This window comes from Macadamia integrifolia, chromosome 1 (genome assembly GCF_013358625.1).
Source record: "Macadamia integrifolia cultivar HAES 741 chromosome 1, SCU_Mint_v3, whole genome shotgun sequence".
Lineage (NCBI taxonomy): Eukaryota > Viridiplantae > Streptophyta > Magnoliopsida > Proteales > Proteaceae > Macadamia > Macadamia integrifolia.
Window position 1 is genome coordinate 23,813,720 of NC_056557.1, and position 10,537 is coordinate 23,824,256.

The 10,537-nt window shown below is 37.8% G+C and overlaps 2 protein-coding genes and 1 non-coding gene across 3 annotated transcripts; 2 read left to right on the forward strand and 1 right to left on the reverse strand.

Moving 5' to 3' along the window:
* Positions 1-532: 532 nt before the first annotated feature.
* LOC122082010 (putative protease Do-like 14) lies at positions 533-4,826 on the forward strand (the record flags this gene model as incomplete). Its single annotated transcript, XM_042649493.1, is given in 6 exon segments — positions 533-744; positions 902-983; positions 2,693-2,835; positions 3,559-3,679; positions 4,157-4,249; positions 4,364-4,826. Coding segments are annotated over 6 exon segments (768 nt in total), but the record flags the coding sequence as incomplete, so codon positions are not given.
* Positions 4,827-6,865: 2,039 nt separating this feature from the next.
* Positions 6,866-6,947, forward strand: TRNAS-UGA. The gene has a single exon. It is a non-coding gene; the product is annotated as a tRNA-Ser (tRNA).
* Positions 6,948-8,592: 1,645 nt separating this feature from the next.
* Positions 8,593-10,007, reverse strand: LOC122082024 (glutathione S-transferase F13). Its single transcript, XM_042649518.1, has 2 exons — positions 9,453-10,007; positions 8,593-9,310 (listed from the first exon to the last, which is right to left on the reverse strand). The coding sequence occupies exons 1-2, from the start codon at positions 9,597-9,599 to the stop codon at positions 8,795-8,797; spliced, it is 663 nt and encodes a 220-aa protein (XP_042505452.1). The 5' UTR covers positions 9,600-10,007; the 3' UTR covers positions 8,593-8,794.
* Positions 10,008-10,537: the final 530 nt, after the last annotated feature.

The window sequence follows — 10,537 nt, forward strand, 5'->3', positions numbered from 1 at the left end:
TTCAAGAAACGCGTTTCTTCCGTTCTGTTTCCAGAAACAGCAGAAATGGAGTAAAAAGCGTTTGATAAAACTGTTCCGTTTCACTTATTTTCAGAAATAGAAATAGAAATTTTTACTTATTTATGGTTCAAGAAACGGTAGAAACGTTATCAAACGGGCCCTAAGATTCTAGTTGGGTTTGAAGCAGAATGAAGATGTTTGTTCTTCTTAGTTCTTATTGAACTTTTTCTATTTCACTCACTTTTATTTCTTAACAAGAAATTCTGTTTCACCCACTCTTCTTACCAACAGAGCCCAAATAAGTATCTATCCCCCTTGATGAAATCTATAATGAATTTTTCCTGGCAGATTAATAGAACTATTTCCCTCAATAACTTTATACATTTGGTTGCTTTTGATCTCTTTAACGTTTAGATTGATTATTGTCTTTCCCTTTCAACTCCTTTAGTTTTTCCTTGATCATTTATACTGCAACGGATTGACATGCATGAATCTAAGTTGTGATGTTGTGTATTTTCATATTTTGGTGCAGGTTGATGTGACTCTACAAGATGGTAGGACATTTGAAGGTACAGTTGTCAACGCTGATTTTCATTCTGACATTGCTGTTGTGAAGATCAAATCAAAAACTCCACTGCCAACAGCTAAACTTGGATCATCATCTAAGCTTCGTCCAGGAGACTGGGTGATTGCCATGGGCTGTCCCCTTTCCCTTCAAAATACTATTACAGCTGGTATTGTCAGGTAATACAGTGAATCTTTTGCTCCCAATAGAGGTTTAAATATGCACCAAGCCACTACTAATATTTACTGTTGTCGCTGCAGCGGACTACTTTTGTTTTTCATCACTATTTTCTAATACTCTTTTTTGTTCCCTTCTGCTTTTCTTCTTTTATTATAGTTGTGTTGACCGTAAAAGTAGTGACTTAGGTCTTGGTGGGATGCGTAGAGAGTATCTACAGACAGATTGTGCAATCAATGAGGTAATATTTTCTTTCTTTTGGAAGTATATTGGAACTTGATGAAATAACTTATTGCATGGTAGGATGATTGTTCCCTAGGTGAGTATGATGGGATATTGGGATGGTTAGGTGGCCAGACTTGAGAAGGTAACTGACGAGGGAAATTTCCAGATTTCAGGACAATTCTGATTGAATCAAATCAATTGATCAAATCCGAGCAATATCCTTGCTGGGGGCTTGATTTTAAGGATAGAATAGAATACTGAAACTTCAAGACAATCCATTGCCTAGCGGTCAAGCAGCTCAAAAGAGGGGAATTGATGGGGGATCTTAGGAGACTGTAATCAGTAGCTAATAGTGCATTGTAAACTGAGAGAATCGCAATAAAGGACCAGAAAAACCAACAATATAGGATGCAGGGATCTGAACTCAAATCAGATACCAGAAACTTATAATTTCATAAATCAAACTGTGATTTGGATTCTCAGAAAACTGCAGCAGAATCGATTTTTGAATTCAAGAGCTGATTGGAGAGCAAGGATCCATGTAGCCAACCCCATTTCATGGGGATAAGGCTATGTTGTTTTTGTGATTGAATATTGTGTTCAGAAATCAGTCAAGAGGCACAACTGGTTTTAAGAGCTGAAAGTAGAACTGAAATCAGACTTGAAGATCAAAAGTTCTGAGAAAACCCATTTGGAGTAGGAAAACAGAATTTAACAGAAACTGCAATCTTGGTTTTAGAAATCTATTCAGGGCTTCCACAGTTTCACTAAGCAAAGGGAATAACAAATCCAACTAGATAGAATATCAGTGAACTTGAAGAAACAGAAACTGAAACTGAAAAGAAAAGGTGTGCAGGAACTTAATTGAATTTTTTCATTGAATAAAGAAGAAGATTGGGAAGAAAGAAGAATATGACCTTGGAATTACTACCAGGCCTCGATTGGAATCACCACAATCAACTTCTTGAACCACTATAGTAAGGTGCTGGAACTGAGTAACCATAGAACAAAGTCAACAAGCCAAATTTTATCACCCAAATTTGTGTGCAAGACTGTAGCACCTTTCAAACTGATATAGAATACTTTGTTTTTAAAGAAAGGCCTAAACCAACAAAACTAATGAGGTAACTTAAACTTATTAGTTGAAATAATAATGGAAAAAGACTGAAATAAGGTTGGACTTAGAGACCTTTTCCAGCCAAACTAAAACACTTAATAATAAATAAATAAAGAAATAGGACTCTAATTAGACTTTACTATAATTCAATTCCGTATTTTTGAATTGAGACCCTATATATGAGCTTTTAAAAGAGGCTTATTACATCAATGAACCCAAAAATAAAAGTCAAGGCCCATAAAACCCGACGATGGGAAAAATAGTCTTCCGAGGCCCAATTGGACAATCTTAATGACATCTTAAACTTCTTCACCTTTAGCTTCAATGGTTGCGCTGTGTGGTAGAAACCTAATTAATTTTCTTCTATAACATGATCAGTTTCAGGAAAACTTTGTTTTATTTATGAGTCTTTCTGTGCCTATGTTCTATTAGGCATGAGATTTCTATTCTTTTCTGAATGTAGCTTTCAAAATGTTTCTTCTTTCACACTTAAAAATGCGATTGGGATAGCCTCATTTATGGCACTAAATGTTTGATTTAGTGAGCAATTTAGCTCTCCTTGCTTTTGTTGATATACTTCTTTTTAATTGTTATATTCTATTGCTCAGGGAAACTCCGGTGGACCGCTTGTTAATCTTAATGGAGAAGTCATTGGAGTTAATATTATGAAAATAATGGCTGCTGATGGGTTGAGTTTTGCTGTACCAATTGACTCAGTTGCCAAGATTGTTGAGCACTTTAAGAAAAATGGGTATGTTGTGTTTTGAGTCACCAGTTTGCATCAATTGGTTCTCATGCCGAATTTGGAATCAACGGTTAATTTTGAGCAATTTCACCAACTTACTTGTACTAATAATGTCAAGGGGAAATTCATAGGTACACATTAAGCTGAGTTCATTTCCAGATTTTGCAACTGAAGCCATTGATCACTCTAGTAAGGAGTGGCATGATGCAGACTAGAGGAGTTAGGGAACAAGGGATAAACCAAAAATGACATGGGAAGAAGTGGTGAGAAGAGAATGTTGAGTGAAGGGAAGGGAGGGAGAGAGTTTCACGATTAGTGCAGGCGAGTTGAATGGGAAATTGGATCTGTTTAGTTGAGCTCATTTGGTTGGAGATGGCTAAGTTGAGTTGTGTTGTAACATGGCTCAAAGTTAAATCTTAAGACAAGAATGCTTCTAGATGTTTAGATCCTTTGATTCTAAAACCTTTGTCTTGCAATTATTGAGGGATTTTTTTCTTAAAACAACTTCAATCCAATAATTTTCTCTATCCTTCTCTGTTCTGGGTAAGTCGATTTTTTCAGCAGAGTTGAATAAACTTTTATTGTTTATCCATGACTCGTGACACACTTCATCAAATTGGACGTGTCTAAAAGAAGCAAGTAATTTGTTTAACGAGTAACTTAATGTAGTTGACAGCATCTTTAGAGACTTAGTTTAGGTTACTGATGTCAGATTCTAATGCTGTGCAGACGAGTTGTTCGGCCTTGGCTTGGGTTGAAAATGCTCGATCTTAATGAGATGATTATAGCTCAGTTGAAGGAAAGAGATCCGTTGTTCCCTGATGTCAGCAAAGGTGTGCTTGTGCCCATGGTAAGCCTCCACTTCTTCCCCCTTCCTTTTGTTCAATGTAACATTATGTTACTATATCAAGTACTAGAAATAAAATTACAAATGAGAGGCCAACACTCCAACGACCCCTTTCAGAAATTTTTTTTTTTTGGGGACAAATATGCTTATTGATGTAAGACACATGCATTATGGCAGGCATTGCTAAGTTGTAAAGTCCTCTGCTTAATATAGGGTGGATTTTCATTTGGAAAATAGCCAGAGAGAGAAGTGAGAAAGAGAGAGCATGGAAATTCTTAGCAAGGGAGAAAATAGGCTCAGGATGTATCAGAGCTGGATTAGTTGTATCTTTTTCCCATTATTTCTGGCATTCTCCATTGTTACCATTTCTTCCTCGCACAGTCATAAAATGTCTACATTTTATGGACTTGTCAACTTTCTGGAATGATTACTGTATGGACACCTGTTTGCATTTTTGATAGTTTCCTGAACTGCCAACAGGTAACGCCAAGGTCCCCAGCTGATCATGCTGGATTCCGCCCAGGAGATGTAGTTATTGAATTTGAAGGGAAGCCTGTTGGAAGCATCAAGGAGGTACTCCACAAGTTTCTATCCACAGTTACCCCTTCTCTCAATAGCTGAGGATAGCCCCTATGTACTGTCAGCCCTAGGACTGCGTCTAATTCATGATTCTATTTGGAATTGCAGATCATTGAGATAATGGGAGATAAGGTTGGGAAACCCTTGAAGGTGATTGTCAAAAGAGCAAACAACAAGCTAGTAACTCTGACTGTCGTGCCAGAGGAGGCAAACCCAGACATGTAAAACACTTTACAGGAGAATGATTCCCAATTCCCTCAAACCCCCCCAACCCCACAAGAAAAAAAAAATCATACAGAAGGCAAAACACCTGCCATGAGGTCATTCTTTCATTCTTTGTGTTTTTACCGCGGGTATGCCAATTTCATTTTTCATTTTCAATTTTACATTTGTTGCTTAAAGCAGAAGGATCTGGTCATACCAGTTGCCAAAGAGTGATCTGATCATTATAGTTGCCAAAGATTTGGTCAATCATATTAATTTTCCATTTCCAATTGTCCTTGATGTTAAAACATATGATTTTGATCATATCATTTGTCGAAGAGTTGGTCAATCAGTATTAGTTTTTTCAGTTCTAGCCCTCCTTAATCAGATCAACTAACTATTTGTCTTCCTTTTCTGGTTGACTATTTCTTTCTACATCATGTTTTGCCAGTTTTCTTTTATTATGATGATGAAAAAAAAATGGATGGCCAGTTTTAGGATCATTAGAAGTAGTATTGGACTGATGCTTGTAGAAATCCTACAAGTTCGTCTGGGTACTACATTCATTTTATGCTAGCTTTCTCAATGGAGAGACTGGACAAATGGTGCTGGAGACCCCTTCTAAGTATCAATCATGGTGGGAAGATAAATTCTTAGTTGTAAGATTCTGGCTACAAGGCTGGAAACCCATCCAGCACATACAGCTTATGGTTGGTCGTTTTGACTGTTTGGTTATATTCTATTTAGGGGGGGGGGTGGGGGAGGGTGGATTATGTTGCTACATTGAGAAGTCAGGTCTGAAAATTAGGTCGAGTGGAAGATGATATGGATAATATGTTTGCTGGATTTGAGCCCTAGTTGACCTGTCATATGGCAGTTATGGCTGTATTTGTAGGAAATCTGCCCTGAGTGAATGATGTGATAAAAGATTTGGTATCTGGAGGGGTTGATTGGCTGAAGGTAAAAGTTAGAAGGACTCTTCAGCCAGATTATGTGTTATTCCCTCATCTTGTGAATTTGCTCATCTTTACCTCTTTCAGGAGCCCTTTTCAATGTTTCTGATAACTTGGCTTGAAGTACACCCTGTATGGGGGAAAAAACAGTCCGCACCAAAATCAATTTGGATCATGCAATGTATCAACCACCATTCAGTGCTCTCATAAAATGATGTCACTCATTGGCCAGAAGAAAAAATGTGACTGGTTATACAGTTTTAAATTACTTTGTATTCCGGGGTGAGAAAATTCATGACTTGCAACTGTCATGCTACAGAAGCTTTATTTAGGTTTCATAATCTTCATGTGAGCTATGATCTCTTCACTTTATTCCTTTATGTGCCATACATGGAGACACAGGAAGGCAGTTCAAGAAAAACTTAAACCAAACTTGAAAGTGAGACACTCGGGAGTCTACTTCCAGCAAAGCCTTGAAGAGAAGCCTTAAGGATCACTGTGCCTGCAAGTGCTGGAGGCAGCTTGTGATAAGAGAAGCCTTCAAGATCACTGTAAAACCGCCGAAGTACATGTGGTGGTGCAGATCAGTGAGGCTAAAGAGATCACATCTGCCTCTTTCCCATTGTTCTGTTTTAGATACTTTTCTTTTCTTTTCTTTTTTCCCCTTCAAAAAGAGTATAGATTCAAAATTTTGTATTGTATTTCAGTAACATATAATGTTAGTTTGTTCTAATTTCTTACAGTTTTATAAGACAAATTGAGATTGAGATGAGTTGCTAGCTATCTGTATTTGATTCTCTGTTTGGAGTTTGGATTGGGAAATACTGTGATCATCAAAATATGCTTCTGATGATAAATCACAAGTGATATTTTGATCCATTGTAAGAGTCTTTAGTGGCCATTTGGTATGAAATTATGCGAATAAAAAATCACAAGATTTAAAATCATGGCCAAAAAGGAAGAAAGAAGGGGCATGCTTAGTCCAATGGGAAGATATGAATGTATGATTATTCCGACATGGTGGTTAAGTGATTGCAATAGTCTTTCGACACTCTTAGAGTAAGACTCTGTAGTTTTCACCCACTGAGCATACCTGAAAGGTTTGAAATGTTTGAAATGCCCAATACCCACCCCCTAACATTTGATTTATAGACTTGGTGGGGAGCATTCAAAATCACTCTCACCCTCCCAATGGACTAGATTGAAGGTGGAATCATGGATTAAATCACTCACTGGCTCAGTGCTGATTAGATCTGAATTAACCAAAAACGAAGCAGAATTGGTAAAAATTGGTTGAATCAATCATGATTAATTCTGATCTAAATCAACCGATCCAATCGATCCAATTCAAATTGTTGGAATTATAAAAGGGAAAATCCCCAAATTTAATTTATCATGATGATGCATGGTCTTTTAAGTTTAATTCAAAAAAATAAATATTAGCAAACAAGAAGTCGATATGTCCGAGTGGTTAAGGAGACAGACTTGAAATCTGTTGGGCTTCGCCCGCGCAGGTTCGAACCCTGCTGTCGACGTTTTTTCTTTCAGCACAAATCGTTTTGTTTCTTTTATGGCAACTGTGGAATAGCTATAGCTTCTGCGAATCTGAACTTTTCTTGAAGGCCAAGCTTTGACAGTTCTTCTAATGTTTTTAATTTGGATTGATGGGTTTGCATGGAATTGGAACAGGTGTTAGATGTTGATCGTAGGAACAGTTGATCCTTTCTCATCATTTACCCATTTTTCTTAAATAATACATCACTCACTATTGGAGCAGTTGATCCTTTCTCATCATTTACCATTTTTTCTTGAATATTACATCACTCACTATTCACCCATACCTAAAGTCAGTTTGTATCACTGACTTAATTTTGGCTTTACTCACTGGTGAAAGGGAAATGAAAGAAGAAAGGGGAGGTGTTGGATTGTGGATTGATATTGTTCTTTCTATTAAAAGTAGTTGTTTAGAGAGAAGATCTTGTAACCCCATGATTATGATTATTATACTGAAAGTTTTCACTTGTTCTTACAAAAGAAAAATGGTTTTCACTTGTGATTTTTCACTTTTTACCTTACAAGGGTTTTCCAAATTAAAAATGACGTGTTTAGAGAGATTTTCCATAAAAAGAGTTTAAATTTGGGTATTTGAAGTTGATTAGGACAATGACTATGAGGTTAGGTAAGAGGCATCAAGTTCGGTAGTAGAGAAATTATTATAAATTAAATTGTAACCCCAACGTGGCATGCGATGGATGGCAGGGCCTAGGGTGCGTGCCCATGTGTTGGGGTATGTGTCTTGGTCCTCCTAGCCGTTGGATGCCACAATTGGTGCCTAACATGTTAGGGAGGAGCTGGATTCTGATTTCATTCCCTATTACTTAGGAGATCTAATTTACAATACATTGGGACATTGGGTGCAAATGCCTCCTGCATTGAAGATGCTTTTGCGCATTACCATAGGCAACAATAGGCCAACAAGGTTCTTTCTCCATTTCTTTTCCCATTTTATCATGTGTATTATCGTGAGTAAATTCCACTTTTGGCAAGATAAATTCATTGTTCTAAAAGATCTTCACATAAATGCAAAATGGATTTGAGTGTAGTGATACATTCTTTCATTGCACAGCCAAAAAAGGAGAGTGTCATCAACGAAGAACAAATGAATGATTTTTAATAAATTCAAATGTCAATAAACTTGTAGTAGTCGAGATAGCCTTGTCGAATGCCTCTTGAAGAGTCAATAGATCAAAGTTGCTCCATTCTAATTTGAGTTAGAAGGTACTCACAAAAAACTTGCAGATCATATCACACCAATGTTTGTCATAGGCTTTCGACATATCAAGTTTAAGGTATGGTCAGTTGGTGTTGATACTGATGATCCCTTAACCAGGGTCTGGACTACTTAAATAGATCCTTTGTTCATAGAATCATAGTTTTGTAAGACTTCCAAGATTTTGCCTCTCATGGTCCATTTTGGTGTCTTGAACTTTGAAGTGAAAGAAGAAAGCTCAAAGAATCAATAAGAGCTGTGCTTTCTAATTAATTTTAATTCTGCCAAAATGGGTTGCAGAGCCTTTCGTCCTCAATGAGATAAAAAAAAAATAAAATTGCGAATCTGTAATGTGATGAACCATAACCATGAGCTGGAAAAACTTACATTCTGAGGAAACCCAAAACACATCTCACCTCAAAAACCCAATTTATTGTCTCTGTAATATTCATTATAATCATACCCAGAACAGAAAAAAAAAACAGAACAAAGATGCTGAACGTCTTATTTCCTATATTAAAGGATTCTCTGATTCATTCTAAGAGTAGTAAACTAGTAGCTAATAGTACTTAGCTAATGAAGATGATGATGGTGATAATAGTATTTGTTCATTTATTTCTTGTTATCAATAGTCATGACCTGAGAGACCTTCTGGAAAGCAGGCCTTGAAGAGATGTCTTCCCACCAGGCCTTAACATGAGGACGTGAGTTGATCATGGAAGCCCAAGGAGACTTCATGAAGTAATGGGTATAAGAGAGATGATGAAGATCTGCAAGACTGTAGAAATCCCCAGCCAAGTACTTGCTCTGCGATAGCCTTGCCTCGTACACATCCAATACCTTCCCAAATTTCTCAACCCCATCATCGATCACCTTCTGGTCAGGTGTCCTGCCTCTCATAGGAGCCAAGAAGTGCTCGGAGATGATAGGTGTAATGGCAGGGGAGTATTGCTGTGCTTCCACTTCGATCCATACCCCTACCATGGCTTCTTCCTTGAAGTTTCCCCCTTTAAGTCTCAGCAGATCCTCACCTTGATCCTTGTACTTCTTTGACACGTACGCCGTAATCGCTCTAGATTCGAATAGCGTTAGATCTCCGTCTTCCAGAACAGGAATCACACCGAATGGCTGCAACCATCATCAATTTCAATATCTATTTAGGTAAGATCATCATTAAATAAAAAAGAAGATATCAAATATATTTGAAATTTTTGAAGAAAGGAAGAAACAGAGATGATGATGATGATGATGGATAAGTACAGTACAGTACATTCTTAGCGAGGAAAGGAGGCTGCTTGTGCTCGCCGACGGCGAGATTGACGGGGACGAGCTCAAAATTTACGCACTTCTCGTGCAGACATGCCAGGACACGGGAGGTACAGGTCGACATGGGAACTCCATAAAGCTTCAACGCCATTGATGATGATGTATGGATTGGATCTGTTACTTGCTTGTTTAATTTCTTGAAAGGAGGAGATGAAAGGGATCAGATTAGACTACTGCTTTGAAACATAAAGAGGGTTCCTTACCTTTATAAACACAATTGCAGAGATGGCTACGGCCACAAATTGTCAAATTTCTCCAAGTTGATTGGTAACAAGTCTTTAATTAGATAGATTTCAATGGGTCCCCACCATTACAGAACCTCCCTCATGGTCAGTCAATGGCAATCATGTGCTCTGAGAAATTACCAGTAAGTATAGATTGACTTTTCTCCTCGGGGTTTTCATGAATGAATCCCCATGACTTTCGGATAAGATGTTGTTTTCACATTTAATTATGCTTTTCTATCCAGCTTCTGCAAATCTATACTTTTCTAGAAGGACAAGCTCTGACTGTTCTACTTTTGAAATTTGAAAGCTCCACGAGACAAGATGAAGTTAGCTTGCAGAGGAGAGGACACCAAGGACAAATTACTAAATTGATAACCACAGGAACCAAATAGATGGAGGAGAAAATTTTAAGAATGGAAAATGGGATTAGAGAGTAGATTACTGAACCTACCTACTACCTACTACCTACTACCTACTACCGCCTACCAACCCAAAGATTACGCGTTTCACACCAGTGAGCATTGACCACTCCTAGACCCCATGTTCTAGTGAGATCTTCACCAATATCCAAAGGGGCGTATTCGGTACACATGACTTTTGATGTGCGAAGTTTGGGAGGACGAAAACTACATAGCTTTACCCTAAGAAAGAATGTCTAGTTACTGTTTTGATCGCTTGATCACCAGATCGTACTTTTACCGTTAGGCAAGACGCACCTCATGGGAAAAAAAAACCTGATTTTCTAGGAATTCCAAGGGCAAACCTGTCCAATCCAGGCGGATCTGCGCCAGTCTGTATCAGT

Excerpts from the sequence above, each read along its gene's own strand:
- LOC122082024 (XM_042649518.1), bottom strand. The coding sequence starts at position 9,599 with ATGGCGTTGAAGCTTTATGGAGTTCCCATGTCGACCTGTACCTCCCGT. Across the intron at positions 9,311-9,452 it reads CTCCTTTCCTCGCTAAGAAT|CCATTCGGTGTGATTCCTGT; the intron begins GTACTGTACTGT and ends TGATGGTTGCAG.